This window comes from Thunnus thynnus, chromosome 2, assembly GCF_963924715.1.
Source record: "Thunnus thynnus chromosome 2, fThuThy2.1, whole genome shotgun sequence".
Lineage (NCBI taxonomy): Eukaryota > Metazoa > Chordata > Actinopteri > Scombriformes > Scombridae > Thunnus > Thunnus thynnus.
The window spans coordinates 30,619,409-30,635,723 of NC_089518.1; the positions used below are offsets into that span (position 1 = coordinate 30,619,409).

Consider the following 16,315-nt stretch of genomic DNA (forward strand, 5'->3'; position numbering starts at 1 on the left):
TGGCGAACAGTCACCCTCCCTTTGCAGACAAGCACAAAAACGAATGAAAGTTTGCACAGCTGCAAATTATTTTCTCTACATTTCTTACACTCCTAATTCTGTTGTTTTCCATGTTAACAGCTGAACTACACCAATCACCTCTGTGTTGGTAACGATGAAAATTGCCACTATTTAATGTTCTACAGGAAGAATATGATACATCATTTATATATTTTCAAACTGCTGCCAAAATTCTCAAGCAGTTCTCAGGTCAGGTCAGGTGGATGGTGTTTACAACCTATCCAAGCAGGTAATTCTGCATTTCTCTTCTGAGATAGAGGCAATAATCAGCGGTAACTCTCAGTATTCATTTGTTTTGTGCTGCATGTTTGTTGTTGCAGAATGGAGTTTGCAACCAACTGGCTTCAGAAGTGTGGAAACAAGCGTGGGTTGTACATTTTAAGATGTAGCCCAAAGGACTTCAACAAGTATTTTCTGACTTTCCCTGTTGAGGTAGGTAACACTCACTCGTGGAAGTTATTTGAGTGTCAGGAGAAAAGAGGAGAGGAGGAGATGTAATATAGATGCAAAATGTTAAATGTAGCAACACAGGCAAAATGACAGGAGTATGTACTCATCTCTATTAGCTAAATACATTTAGTGTGTGGGACTGAAGACAAGCTGCAAGTGAGGAAAGTGCATCGTGTAGGCAAGCTTTGTAGGAATTCCTGTCCCTTCAGCAACTCTGTCAAGTAGAACTGGGTATCATTGGAATTTAAGTCAAAGAACTTTATTCTTCCCAAGCGCTGCAGCAGAGCATACCCATTTCAACAAAACTCACTGGAAATATATCTGAAAAGATTTTTCTACACATTTTACACACATCAAACTTCTCTCATTCATCAGTGTTTGTTATCATCCATAGTGTTGTGACAAATAACCTTTAACCTTTAAATCAGGAAATATCTGATCAAAAAATCAGTAAACAAGATTATGGCCACACTCAAACTAACAAAAACACCTCATTTAAACACAGCACAGTGTTCTAGTGGGGCAATAGGGTACTATGAGCTCTTTAAGATATGATGGTGTTTGACCATTAAGGGCTTTGTTGGCAAGGAGAAGGATTTTAAACTCTATCCTGGATTTTACAGTGAGCCAGTGCAGGGAAGCTAATATGAGAGAAATATGATCTCTTTTACTAGTTTTTGCCAGTACATGTGCAGCTGCATTCTGGACCAGCTGGAGAGTCTTTAGAGACTTGTTAGGACAGCCTGATAATAAGAAAGTGCAATAATCCAGCCTAGAGGTAACAAATGCATGGACTAGTTTTTCTGCATCTTTTTGAGACAAGATGTGTCTGGTTTTTGCAATGTAGGTGGAAAAAAGCAGTTCTTGAAACTTGTTTTACTCTGGGAGCTGAAGGACATATCCTGATCAAAAATAACTCCCAGATTCCTTACGGTGGTGCTGGAGGCCAGGGCAATGCCATCTAGAGTAGCTATATATTAGATAATGTGTTTCTAAGGTGTAGGGCCAAGCACAATAACTTCAGTTTTGTATGAGTTAAGTAGCAGAAAATTCCAGGTCATCCAGGTTTTTATGTCTTCAAGGTACGCTTGGAGTTTAGTTAACTGATTGGATTCATAAATACTATTTGGTATCATCTGCATAAAAGTTAATGAAAGTTTATGGAGTTTTTCCTAATTTCACCTAAAGGAAGCATTGAGTATATGAGGTGAATAGTATTGGTCCAAGCACAGAGCCTTGTGGAACTCGTGTTTAACTTTTGTGTGCATGGAGGATTCATCGTTAACATGTACAAATTGAAATCGATCGGATAAACAGGACTTGAACCAGCTTAGTGTGGTTCCTTTAATGCCAATTAAATGTTCCAATATCTGTAATAGGATGATGGTCAATGGTGTCAAGTGCAGCACTAAGATCTAACAAGACAAGCACCGAGAGAAGTCCATTGTCCGATGCAATTAGGAGGTAATTTGTAACTTTCACAAGTGCTGGCTGTGTGCTCTGGTTCACTCTAAATCCTGACTTAAAACCCTCAAATAAACTATTGTTATGTAGAAAGTCACACAACTGATTGGGGACTGCTTTCTCAAGGATCTTTGAGAGAAGCGAAGGTTAGATATAGGTCTATGATTGGTTAAAACACCTGGATCAAGAATAGGCTTTTTAAGAAGAGGTTTAATTACAGCTACTTTAAAGAACTGTGGTACATAGCCTGTTACTAAAGACAGATTGATTATATCTAGTAAAGAAGTGCTAACTAAGGGTAAGACTTTAAGACCTAGTTGCGATGGGGTCTAAAAAACAGGTTGATGGTTTAGATGAAGAAATCGTTGAAGTTAGTTTGGGAAGGTCGATTGGAGAAAAATAGTCTAAATATATATCAAGTTTTACAGCTATTTCTAAGGTTCCTGTGTTTGAGGATAAATTGATGCCAGTTGAGGGCAGGAGGTGATGAATTACTATGAATACCATGAATACAATGTAATACTACTGAGAGCTGTAGTAATACATGGATCAATAGAGTTATGACTCTTTGTCAGCCCGGCAAAAGTCCTGAAAAGGAACCTAGGGCTGTTTTTGCTATTAATGATGAGTAATAAGTGACTATGGCATTACAGTGGGCCTTCCTATATGTTTTAAGACTATCTTGCCAGACTAAGCAAGATTCTTCCATTTTGGTAGAACGCCATATCCTTTCAAGTTTTCACAATGTTTGCTTTAATTTGCTGGTTTGGGAGTTATACCATGGAGCTAACCTCTTTTAGTTTATCATCTTGTTCTTTTAGAGGGGCAATAGAGTCAAGTGTCATTCACAGTGAGCCTGCAGCACTATCAACAAGATGATCAATTTGGTAGGGAAAAAGTTAGCATAAGAATCCTCTGTTGTATTGAGACATGGCATTAAATTTAGTGCTGATGGAATCACTTCCTTAAATTTAGCTACAGCACTATCAGATAGACGTCTAGTGAGGAAATTTTTGCCTAATGGCGTGTAGTCCAGTCAAGTCCATTTTTTTTGTATAGCGCCAAATCACAACAGAAGTTATCTCAGGGCGCTATTCACATAGAGTAGGTCTAGACTGTACTTGTTATTTTACAGAGACCTGACATTTCCCCATGAGCAAGCACTTGGCAACAGTGGCAAGGAAAAACTCCTCTTTAGTCCAGTAATAGGAATTCAAAAGTTATTAAATAATGGTTATTAAATAAGAGGATCCTGTTAAATTAAATGTTCAATTTCGATGCCATATGCCAGAACAAGGTCGAGATTGTGGTTAAAACAGTGAGTTGGTTTAGTTACACTCTGAGAGAAGCTAATTGAGTCCAATAATAAATACAGTGCTAAGGCTATCATCATCAATGTCTACATGAATATTAAAAACACCTACAATAATTACTTTATCTATACTAAAGACAAAATTTGATAAAAAGCGAGAATTCTGATAAAGTACAGACCAGGAGGACGGTACGCTATGACAAATAGAATTAGCTGTAAAGTTTTCCAGGTTGTGTGTGAATGACTAAGGACAAGGCTTTCGAATGAGTTATAATTAAGTTTTGGTTTCGGGTTGATTATTGGGTTTCCATGGTGCGGAGCCATGCTTCTAATTCACTGAGCCTCGCCTCCAACACGACAAATAAACTACATTTATTACATGTACTTTTATCAATAAAAGAGGCAGAAGAACAGCTAAACGTAAGACGCACTGAGCAAGAGAGAGCAGGAGAGTGAGAAGCTATTGTTAACTGATAAGCTAAAGTAACTAGCAGATGTGAATAGCGTGTAAACAACTGTAGGATTAGTGAGGAAGTCGCTAAAAGAAGGAGATAGCTGTGAGTGTTTGAGCGGAACTAGTTCAAGTTTAAATGTACGGCAGGTAATTAGCCGCAGTAATGAAGAATCTAGCTAAATTAACTGAGTTGAGAGGAAAAAACACTACCAGTAACACAGACACCGACACAGGCCATTTGAGTTTTGCATACCATGGTGTTGGTCCACGACTGAAGGACCTGCTTTGGATACAGTTAAGTCATGCCAGTTTGGTCGTACAGGTTGAGCAGCAACCTGCACTATAAAAGGTTACTGACTATGTAAGTTAATGCATTTTTAAAAAGCTTCTTTTAATTCAAACCTCAAGTGTTTTCATTTTAGAATTATAAACCACCTGGACTAGATGTCACACTCCGAATCAGACTTTAGCTGTTGTTGTATAACTGTTGATTCCATGACTGAAGCTTAAACTGTATCTGTTTCCACTGTCTGCCTTCCTCTGTGTGTCTGCTAGGTGTATGATGCTGTAGAATACAAGCACTGTCAAATAACAAGGTCTGCCAGCGGGGAGTTTAACCTCAGTGGAACCAAAAGAAACTTCAGCAGCCTGCAGGAACTACTCAGCTGCTACCAAAAGGAAACTGTGCGCTCTGACAGCATCATTTTCCAATTCAGCAAGTGCTGTCCACCTAAATCCAAAGGTAAAACTAACAAAATCTGGATTTATCCAGGGTATGGTTTTACGAGATTAGTTGACATTAACAAAAGCTATGTGTGTGCTACTGTCAATTTTGTAATGTAAAAATCCAACCATTATATACTGCAGGATTAATGATAATATAGTAGGTTACATGTTTTAAAAATAGAAAGGTTTGCCAGAGATGCCATGTTAAAATGCATACACAGAAGGGGCAGACAACTGTACTCCAAGAAGCGTATAGAAAAAGGAGTTGAGGAAGAGATTTTGTGCTGTTTACTATGCTGGAATTGCTGGAGTGATGAATGAAACGCGTTCAATATCCTAAGAGGGAAACATCCCTTTAATCCCTATTCATCCAGTCATTTGTAAGCACACAGGTTACTAGTTTACACACTGGGCTTCTCTATCAAATGTGTGTATCAGAATCTCCAACACAGCAGTGAAGCTTGGCAGATCAGGCTGGTTTTTCGGGTCTCTAGCTGTATTGTTTTTCAGATACTGCTGAATACAAAGACAGCATTTGTACTCCTGCTAAGAAACTTTGTACTCAAATAAGGAATCAACTACCCTCTGCACAAGTTATCTAATGCACCCTGATTTGATGGTCGTTAGCTTCTTAATTATTGAATTTTAAAGTACACTCTGGCCAGTCACAAATAGTGACGGAGAGCATTCATTTTCTGAATTGGGATGCACAGAGAGCAGACTAACAACCAGGATGACTCAGAGGTGTCTCAGTCCTTGTGCTTTGGTAATTAAACCAGAGCTGATGAGAGCTGCAGTTTTTAATAACGTGGTGGCTCCATTTCCCGTGAAACCAGTAACAAAGAAATGCAGTTTCAAAATGTTATGTAATCCACGTCTGACTCACATAATTATTTCTCAAGTTTCCCTGTCAGTTGGTTTCTAACTTTGATCGCTTTCAATTTTGGGAAACTGTAATTTTCGGCTTGTTTAAGATATGTTTTTTATATGATTTTCTTTTTTCCCACCAACAGAAAAGTCCTGCCTCCTGGTATGCAGGAGCAACAAGGGCTCAGAAGTGCCTATATCACCTTCATTACATCGACGCAACATCAGCCAAATGGTGTTTCACAAGATCAAGAAAGAAGATCTGGAATTTGTACGTTTTGCATATACAGGGCTGTCATGTGTTTGTATTTCCTCCTCGACAGCTCTTTACATTAATGCACATTAGATTCTGCATAATTATGTTGCAGCAAATGTATTGTCTTTAAAAATTAAACCTGCAATGATGATTTTCCTTTCAGATGGAGAGTCTAGGTCAAGGGACATTTACCAAGATCTTCAAAGGGGTCCGCAAAGAGCTGGGAGACTATGGACTCGTACACCAAACTGAAGTTGTCATGAAAGTCCTGGACCAGGCCCACAGGAACTACTCTGAGGTGTTTAGATTTAAAGCTGTGCAGGGACATAAAGACACATAGTAGATATTGGTAAAAATATAAAAAAGTAAGCTATTGAAGGTTAAAGCTGCATTGTCTTCATCACGACACACAAGCTGGAAGAGCTCTTGCTGTGTTTTTTATTATGAACAGTTTTACATATTTACTTACAGTGCATGCATTGAGAAATAACTGACTGCTGGTAAATTCAGGCAGCTGCAATTTAGTCTACTCTCTTCTTTTTTTTTTGGTGGATCACACTATCTCAAATGATTAGTCTATTAATCGATAAACTGACAGAAAAATTAACCGTCACATGCTTTGATAATTGATTAATCATTTTACTCATTTTTCAAGAAAAATGCCAAATATTCACTGGCTTCAGCTCTTAAATTCAGGGATATGCTGCTTTTCTTTGTCTCATGATAGTAAACTGAATATCTTTGGGTTTTGGACTGTTGATCAGATAAACTAAGGGATTTGAAGCCGCTTTGGGGTCTGGGAAATTATTTTCCGCTATTTTCTGACATTTTAGAGACAGAACAATGAATCAGGAAAATAATAGAGATCTTAATTGTCACTGACACATAAACATTGTGGTCTTCCGTCTCTTTTTCTGTCCCACAGTCTTTCTTTGAAGCAGCCAGCATGATGAGCCAATTGTCCAATAAGCACCTGATCCTTAACTATGGCGTATGTGTCTGTGGAGAAGAAAGTAAGTCAGACTTAGAGAGAGAGACACACACACACACACACACACTCAACGCATAAGCATATGTCCTCATTTGTCCTTACAGTGAGATGGATAGAAAAGGATCTGACACACACACACACACTCAATGCACATGCAGTACATTCATTTGACAGGCATTATAAACTTATGTCATTATGTTCTAATGATGTCAAGAGCCTGCCATGCTTCACGATAATCTTAACCAGCCTCCATTACCCTGAGGCTCTGAGCCATAATTAAACCGTGGGCTGTGGTCGGCTATTCTTAGGAGGATTACAATACCCTGCCCCAGAAGCTCTTATACCTGCCCATCTCCCTCCTCACCTCACAAGACTTCTGTACTGCAGGCATCTGTCTAGGCTGCACATGTCTGTACTGCTCAGAGTTAGCATTTATGAATGCTATTCATGATTGAAGGAAAAATCCACCCTGAAATGTCCTAAAACTTAAAAAAAAGTGGCAAAGTAATTTTCATCATCTTTTCTTATTTGGAAGTTTACTGGACAAACATAGAAGAGATTTATCAGTTTAATTTTTGGAGATTCCAGTGTACATTTTAGGATATTATTTAACCAGACTGCTGCAGCTGTCAGTGTTAGCTGTCAGATGAAATGAAGCAAAGACAAGATATTGAAGAGAACATATTGTAAAGGGGGCCGCAGATGCTAGTCTTTGCCGTCAATAGACAATTTTTAATGTGATCAAACAAGCACACCACAACTTTTTTCTCTCTTTATGCTTTTCCAAACTGAAAAAGTGGGGGGAAAATATGAAAAGGGCACAGAAAACACCTGTCTCTGGTTTGGCTGCCACAGATCAGTAACCTCATCAAACATACATGAGGTTTGTTGAGGAAAGGTGAACAAAACAAATGAGTAAATGAATTGTTTTTCTGATAGTTTTTCTGAAATATACGCAATTCCTACTCTCTTTTTTTTCCAAGTGGCTCATAAGGGTAATAACATTATGATGATGATGTGAAATTGACATGTTTAAGACTTGGCTTGTGATTGCAAAATTCACAATAGTTTATGTTAACTTGCTGGGCAGAGTTACGGGAATAAGTCATTTGTATTTTGTATTTGTTACGTCCCTCCAGGTCACCTTCATTGTTTTGTATCTCTTTATTTTTACAATATATAATTGATCACAAAAACAAATGAAAAATGCTTTCTTTCAGACATCATGGTGCAGGAGTATGTGAAGTTCGGCTCATTGGACACCTATTTGAAGAAGAACAAGAATTCGATAAACATCCTGTGGAAGCTGGAGGTGGCTAAGCAGCTGGCCTGGGCCATGAACTTTCTGGTACGTAAAGTAAAGTGGAGCAGTTCTATCAGATCTGATGCATTAACCATCCATTTACGAAGTATTGATGAATATCAGCTCATCTGACACACAAATTATGATTTAAAAAACGATTGCCTGATTATTCTCTTAGTGTTACCGCTTGACTCTCTATTTCTTAACCCGCAGGAGGAAAAGCATCTTGTCCATGGGAATGTCTGCGCTAAAAACGTTCTCCTGATCAGAGAGGAGGACCGGAGGGCTGGGAACACTCCCTTCATTAAGCTGAGCGACCCTGGCATCAGCATCACTGTCCTGCCTAAAGACAGTGAGTTGATATCCATCTTCCGCTTAAAGGACAAGTTCACAGTTTTTCAAGTCTGTCTTTAAAACAACAGTCAAGTGTCCATATGAACAGTGAAAGAGGTTTTCCTCGCTGTTATCATTCCTCTTGTTCATACTGGCCATTAAAAGATCCCCTTCAAATGTGCTTTCAATGTTAGTGATGTAGGCCAAAATCCACAGTGTGTCCACACAGTCATTTTATGCAAAAATGCATTTAAATGTTTATCTGACACTTATATGAGGCTTAACCACTAAAAGGACTGTAACGTTGAAAGATATCTACTTGATTTGACTAATTTGGACGACTGAAGCTTCATATTAGCTGATGAAGGGATCTTCTTATGGCCGGTATGAAGAGGAGGAATTATTATGGCAAGAAAAACCTATTTCAGTGTTCATTTGGGCTCCTGACTGTTGTTTTAAGACAGACTTGAAAAATTGTGAACCCATCCTTTAACTACTGTAAAGTAATACACTTATTCTATCAGAAGGGGGCAGCAGTTAGCCATTTAACAAGGCTGTGATTGAGATAATACCTGTTTGCATCCACCTTGCACTGGATTACTCAATTTTGTTTGATGCTTAGTTAAAGGAAAAATACTTATTTTTCAGATAAATTAAGTTGTAAGCCACCAGTACACTATTATGATAAAGGAGAGTTTGTTATGCAACACTGGATTCTCTTCTTTGCTAGCTGGAAAAAGGTGCCAGGTGAAGTGCAGAGAGTTCATTCATCAACTGAAATCTTCCCTTAAAATTAGTTATTTAACTGAAATTAGAAAATCACTTAAACTGCAGCTGATTAAATGTTTTTATTTGCGATCAGTCTTAATTGAAAGAATCCCCTGGGTGCCCCCTGAGTGCATCAAGGACCCTGCCAACCTGAGCCTGGCTGGAGACAAATGGAGCTTTGGCACCACACTATGGGAGATCTGCAGTGGTGGGGAGAGACCTTTAGCAACACTGGACAACTCCAAGGTAGGGCCGCGTGGTACGACCCAAGTGACCTGGAGTGAGATAACAAGTTTCCAATTCCAACTCTCGGTGAAAACAGTGCAGTGCAGTGAGATTATACACGTTAGCTGAAATGTTTTGTCATTACGTAGCTTGTATACTGTATGCTTATTATCTTATATTATAAAACATAATTTTATCCATCTGTGTCCGTTCTCCATCCACACAGCCACTCTTAACCCTCGATTGTGTGTTACAGAAAAGCCTGTTCTACGAGGACCACCACCAGCTCCCTGCACCAAAGTGGACCGAGCTGGCTAATCTGATTACCAGCTGCATGGACTACGAGCCCACATTCAGGCCCACATTTCGCGCTGTCATCCGTGACCTCCACAGCCTCTTCACACCAGGTGGGGTTATACATTTCACCGAGCCGGGCAGCCAAACTGCTCCTATTAGTGTCACAATGTAGGGAATGTAGGTCACACCAGTGTAGAATCTCAAATATCACACACACACACACACACACTGTGACCACACACATTCATCATAGTGTCTTCGGAAACATGTCGGTGAAAAGAGAGTCTCTACTTCTGTCTTAATTAGGTCAGCATCAGCTCCTAATGGCAATGAGGTGAGGAATGAAGAACGGATAGTGATAATTTCAGGAAATGTGATTGTCTTCTTACCGAAAGTTAGACCAATTTCTGAACTAATCACATAAAGATTAAATTAATTTTCTTATCTAAGATTTGATTAGCTTAACTTCACACAAACACTGAAGCAGGGAAACTAGTGATGGAAAGTCGAGTTCAGCTTGTCAGAAAATGCTGAAACAACCTCAGAAGTGACTTTAATTATCTCAGTATATGTTGATTTACCTCATTTTTGGGCTTGAATATACATGATTTTTGTCTTTGTGTCCCCAGACTATGAGTTGATTGTGGACAGCGACATCCTGCCAAACAGGACGGTGGGCTCTGGCTGGACGAGCGGGGGTTTTGAGAGTCAGGAGCCGGCTCAGTTTGAAGAGAGACACCTCATATTCTTACAGCAGCTGGGCAAGGTACGAGGAAGTGTGACATCTGAGCTTTTAAGTGGAGGTCAACCCATGTTGATAAGATAAGACTTGAGACCCCTCTTCCTTTTGCAATTCCTTTGAGTTTTTCAGATTTTTCGTCATGATTTCAATGGAAACCATTTTTGAGAGCGAAAAAAAAGGAATTAAGTCTATTTCAATATGGTGCTTCAGTGCCAATCGCTAAATGTTTTTTATCTGATATACTCTGAATTAGAGCTGCAACAATAAATCAATCAGTCAATCGACAGAACATTAAAAGGCAACTTTTTTGATAAGCAATTCATCATTTCAGTCATTTTTCAAGCAAAAATGTCAAATAATCTCTTGTTCCAGCTTCTCAAATGTGACAATTTCCTGTCTTTCCTTGTCATTTATGATTGTATATTGAATATTTTAACATTTTAGGCTCTGAGTCAAGCAAAACAAGCAAACTGAATAAATTACCGTGGCCTCTATTTTTAACATTTCATAGACAAAACGATGAATCAAGAAGATAATCATCGGATGAATCAATAATGAAAGTCATCATTAGTTGCAGCCGTAAATGAGTACATTCATACATAAATGAATACATGTTTAGTGTGGATTTCCTCAGAAGAGATAGAACCAGAAACCCAGGCAGTTTTTGTGCCATGATGTAGTTAGGTTGATCATTATTAGGTTGATCTTAGTCTTCATATGAGAGGCATTATGGGTATTATATCCAGATCTTGATGAATTGATTATTACATAGTAAACAAATAACTTAGATCCTGACATTTTCTTTGGCCATTTGGCCTTCAGCCGTTTACTCATTTGCAGATGGAGTGACATAAATCAAACTAGGAGTAAAAAAAAAAAAAAGACATCTCACTCAAGTTGGTTTTCTGTTTCAGGGAAACTTTGGCAGTGTGGAGATGTGTCGGTATGACCCACTTCAGGACAACACGGGAGAGGTCGTCGCCGTGAAGAAACTCCAGCACAGCACTGCGGAGCACATACGAGACTTTGAGCGAGAGATCGAGATCCTGAAATCTCTCCAGCATGAGAACATCGTCAAGTACAAAGGCGTGTGCTACAGTGCAGGTACGGTGATTTATGGCGTCACTCTAGTTTACCATAAACCAACAGACAGCAACTGCAATAAATTTGAGTATGACTTAATGACCAGGTTTTCAAAGGATGTCCAGTGAGTTCATAAATCTCACTATGTATACTTAAACATGGTAATAAGTACCTTTGAACCCTATATTACTGTAGTATAAAAGATTTTTTGTGTGTGTGTTGGTGAGCATCCACCCGACTTGTCATCATCGTATCTCTCCATATGTTACTATAAACCAACTACATCAAACAAAATCGTGTTGGTATCACAGTATCACTCTGCTCAGCATCACCCTTAATATCGACGAATGAGGATAATGCACTTATGAGTTGTCTAATCAATGAATCAATGAAATCTGTAAATTCAGTAGTTTTTTTTTGTTGTTGCTGTCGTTTCTCTCAGGACGACGTAATCTCCGTCTCATCATGGAATATCTGCCGTTTGGAAGTCTGCGAGATTACCTCATGAAAAACAAGGAGAGGATCGACCACAAGAAGCTCATGCATTACACTTCTCAGATCTGCAAGGTACTGAAGTCTGTCAAGCTTCTGTCACACACTCTCGGGAGCGACTGACCGCCGGGGTTACTGATGCAACTATTTTTTGTTTGTTTGTTTGCTTGCACAGGGTATGGAGTACCTGTCAAGTAAGCGGTATATCCACAGAGACCTGGCAACACGAAACATCCTTGTGGAGAGTGAGCTGAGGGTGAAGATCGGGGATTTTGGCCTCACCAAAGTTCTGCCTCAGGACAAAGAGTACTACAAGGTCAAAGAGCCAGGAGAAAGCCCCATTTTCTGGTCAGACATTGTTATTATATACTGACTATTTTTGCAGCTCTGTGATGTTTTGTTCTGTCTGTAGCAGAAGTTTTTTTTAATTCTCAGAATCAACATTTTGCAGTGTTTTAATGTTGCTCTATTGCAGATTACACATAATTCAGTAATAGTAATAATTCCTTCGAGGAATTTTGAGGTCATCTTGTCCAGCAGAACTGGAACAGGCACTAACAAATGTATTACTTTATAGGTATGCCCCCGAGTCTCTGACTGAGAGCAAGTTCTCTGTGGCATCAGATGTCTGGAGCTTTGGAGTGGTGCTTTATGAGCTCCTCACCCACAGTGACAAGAACTGCAGCCCTCCTGCAGTAAGTGATAACACACACTCATCCTACTATTCGTTCTCTGTCTTTCACTGTGCAAAGATTATTTTAAAAATGTTGCATTATCCAATCTCTCCTAAGTGCTTCAGGGTTATCTGTGGTTTTAATTGCTACAACAAAAAACAATTTAAGCACATTTGTTGTTCCGTTTGCCATCCTACATTGTTTTCTCATCACTCTGTCCTCATTTTATTCTTCTTTTAATGTGAAACTGTAGTGTAACTGTGTGAAACAACTTTGGTCTGGAATGGTACAGGCCTGGATGCTTGATCCCTATATTGAGGGGATCCAGTGGCTCTGTTATGCTTTAGGGGGCATTTTGCTGGCATGGTTTGGGTCCACTTGCCCCCTTAGAGGGAAGAGTCACTGCAAATCAATACAAAGTTGTTCTGAGTGATCACCTTTATCCTATGATGAAACATTTCTATTCTGATAGGAGTGGTCTCCTCCAGGATGACAGTGACCTAATTCATAGGGCACGAGGGGTCACTGAATGGTTTGATGAGTATGAAAATGATGTGAACCATATTCTATAGCCTTCGCAGTCACCAGATCTCAACCTAAATGAACACCTATGGGAGATTTTGGACTGACATGTTAGACAGCGCTCTCCACCACCATCATCAAAACCAAATGAGGGAATATCTTGTATCTTGACTTGTAGAATCAATGCTAAGCTGCATTGAAGCTGTTCTGGCAGCACATGGTGGCCCAACTCTTTACTAAGACACTTTATGTTGTTTTTTCCTTTAATTCGTCTCCTGACTGTAACTTAACCAGAAGGAACAGACATTCCAACCTGTCAACATTTTACAGGCAGTTCATGTAGTTAATCAGTAGTTCATGTTCTGTAAAAAAGGAGCAAACAAACCCTGACAGTAGTCAGCCGCTCCAGGGGAAGAGGTTTTTTACTGCCTCCTTTGCTTGAACCATCATATATCAAAGTGTGTAGAAAAACGAGGCTACCACTTACTTACACCGCTAAATACTTTCTGACATTTAACAGCTTCCACTGATGTAAACTGCTGACCACCTGAACCAGTAATATAGTGTGTGTCATGTATGTTTGCAATGCAGTTAATCATGTTGACATCTAAATTGTACATGCTTCTACATACCACACCTGACAAATGACAAACTCACTCATGGAGGTCATACCATAGTTTGATATTTTGACAATAGTAGCATTTCTCTGTTCATGTCAGTCATTGCTCAAGTAGTCAGGACACTAGTACTCTTAAATTTGGAAATCACTCCTATTATCTATAAGGATCTTTTTGTTCTATCTGAATTTGATAGAAACCTTTTAAATCTTGTCCGTCACTTTCCTCCTCAGGTTTTCATGTCTATGATGGGGAACGATAAGCAGGGACAGTTGATCGTCTACCATCTCATCGAGCTCCTCAAATCAGGCAGCAGGCTGCCTCAACCTCTGGGGTGTCCCACAGAGGTAGGAACATCTACTACTGTTTGCTCTATGAGAGCTACAAAAGGGACCCACTTGTCACATATATGTACACTTACATAAGGTTTACATATAGTACACTTAAACTCATACATGCATCTACTGCATACGTCAGTGCGTACACATGTGCAATGCATTCCACACACAGACACACACATGCATATACATGGACACAGTCTGTTTATATGTTCAGTCCAGACTAAAGTTTCTCTACAACTTGGGTAGATGACCATGTTGTTTTGTACGGATGTTCATGGTCCCCAGAGGATGAGGAGAATTTTGATCAGTTCTTTGGTTTATGACCAAACACCTGCAAAACTGATAACATTCACATCAGCCACAGCTGTACTTTACTGCTTAGTGCTAATTAGCCAAAGTTAGCCTGCTAACCTGCTAAACTAACAGTGACAATGGTAAACATTATACCTGCTGAATAAATTGTCATAGTGAGCATGTTAGCATGCTGACATTTAGCCTGACAGAGCTGCTAGCATGGTTGTAGACTCTTTAGTCTTGTTAGCCATTCGTTTGTTTAGATGTTTTAATCTGAATTAAAAAGGCTAACCAGGGACATGGGCTGTAAATTAGCAACATTTGTTGCGTTGCTTCTTTCTGTGTAACAATGTTTATCTGTATTGTCCATGTCCAACTAACTCAGAAAGAGATAAAAATGCAAAGACACATTTTTATGCTTATTGTTTGAACTAAGTTGACTGCAACATCAAGTGTTTTATTTCTCCTGATATAGATCTTGCATGTTCTCTACATTTAAAGAAAGCAGAACTAAGAAATGATTCATCTTCTCTTAACCGTCTCTTTTGCTTCTTTGGTGTTAAACAACTGCATTTCAACCTGTTTAGCAAACACGAACATTTAGCCTGCAGTTCTCAAAATGTTGCCATCAGGAATGACTGACCTGTAATTGTGTGTGATTTTGTTGTTTGCTCATCTCACTAATTCTTATTTTATTTAATTTTGATTTTTCAAATAGTAATATTTGATGAGTGATTTCTTTGAGCTCTGTGCTAAAACGATTGTTTCTCTTCCTGCTTTGTCTCTCAGATCCACGAGATCATGGAGGAGTGCTGGGACATCGACCCCGGCTTGCGTCCTTCTTTCAAGGAGCTGGCCTTGCGCATCGACCTGTTCAGGGACAGTAAGGAGTTTTAAACAGAGAATCACCTGAAGTGCCATGCTCCTCTACAACCGACACGCTCTTAACGTCGTTGCCCTTTTTGTGGCAAAGGAACAGAGGCCAAGAGTGCCAGGGTCAGGCAAAGAAACATGTGACTGGAAGAGTGGTCGTTCCAAACTAGGACCAGCTCAGAAACGACTGCCAAGGTGCCTTTTGAGCAAGGCACTCAACCACTACTTTCTGTAGTGGAGTGGCTTAGTGGTCAGAAGGAGAAAATGTCGACTTGGATGCGTCAAACTGGTGAAAAAGAGAAAATGTGTTCGGTCAAAACTTTTGGAAGCTTTTGAAGAAGAGTTCAAAAGTTTGTGGAGACTGTGAGTAGTTTATTGCCAGATCTAAAGCTAGAGTTGCTTGTGTCAAACAAGTTCTCTGTGTGTGTGAAAGGGTGCGAGAGAGTATGTGTGTGTGTGTTGTCCATACAATCAGCTAGCAGGGCTAGCTCTCGCCATCCCCTTTTCCCCTCGCCTGAAGGAAAAATGGACTAATAGAGTTTTCTATGTATGTGTGTATATACCTACAGTATATTTGTGTACATATTTCCAGAAAAATTTTATAATTTTATAAAATGAAAATATAGTAAATACTATATTTGAACTGCCAGCAAGATGTCAGTGTAAATGAATTACATGCAAAGGTGATTTAAAAAATCTGTTAATTGTTTTATGTTTTTATGTGAGAGGTGGTGTGAAAATTAAAGAAGTTTAATTCAACAGCGCATCTGCTCATCGCTCTGGAAACTCTTCCTCACTTTAACGTATTATTGAAAGTGCTGCACTGCAACCAGCTGAGAGGTTTAACATCAAAATAATGTTTCAGAATGAAAATTTCATGAAAAAGGAAATGACACACAAAGATTACAAACAGCACAGAACTGCCGCCCTAAAAGCTAATTTATGGTCAGTGGCTCAGTGTCATTTAACAGACTAAAACGTCGCCAACCTTTTTTTAAAATGTATGCTTCTGCGAAAGGTTTCAGTCGTCTCCATGGTAACCAGGCGCTATCCTCTGGCCAGTTTGTTTAGTCACATAATATCATCTCGACCGGGACTAATTAAACAAGGACATTACAGGTTATCTAAAGTTACAGACCAAAAAAATAAATAAGGAGGTTAGATGAAAACC

At 39.2% G+C, this 16,315-nt stretch overlaps 1 protein-coding gene across 1 annotated transcript in view; it reads left to right on the top strand.

Annotated features, from left to right (window-relative positions):
• jak2b (Janus kinase 2b) overlaps positions 1-15,903 on the top strand; it is a 28,150-nt gene extending 12,247 nt beyond the window's left edge. The window contains exons 9-24 of the mRNA XM_067615525.1: positions 381-492; positions 4,296-4,482; positions 5,480-5,604; positions 5,753-5,887; positions 6,515-6,602; positions 7,801-7,928; positions 8,097-8,235; positions 9,079-9,230; positions 9,466-9,616; positions 10,136-10,272; positions 11,163-11,352; positions 11,774-11,898; positions 11,999-12,171; positions 12,401-12,518; positions 13,870-13,983; positions 15,061-15,903. Of these exons, the coding sequence (XP_067471626.1) occupies positions 381-492; positions 4,296-4,482; positions 5,480-5,604; positions 5,753-5,887; positions 6,515-6,602; positions 7,801-7,928; positions 8,097-8,235; positions 9,079-9,230; positions 9,466-9,616; positions 10,136-10,272; positions 11,163-11,352; positions 11,774-11,898; positions 11,999-12,171; positions 12,401-12,518; positions 13,870-13,983; positions 15,061-15,168 (2,182 nt within the window). The 3' untranslated portion in view covers positions 15,169-15,903. The remainder of the gene's footprint in view (positions 1-380; positions 493-4,295; positions 4,483-5,479; positions 5,605-5,752; positions 5,888-6,514; positions 6,603-7,800; positions 7,929-8,096; positions 8,236-9,078; positions 9,231-9,465; positions 9,617-10,135; positions 10,273-11,162; positions 11,353-11,773; positions 11,899-11,998; positions 12,172-12,400; positions 12,519-13,869; positions 13,984-15,060) is intronic.
• The last annotated feature ends 412 nt before the right edge of the window (positions 15,904-16,315 follow it).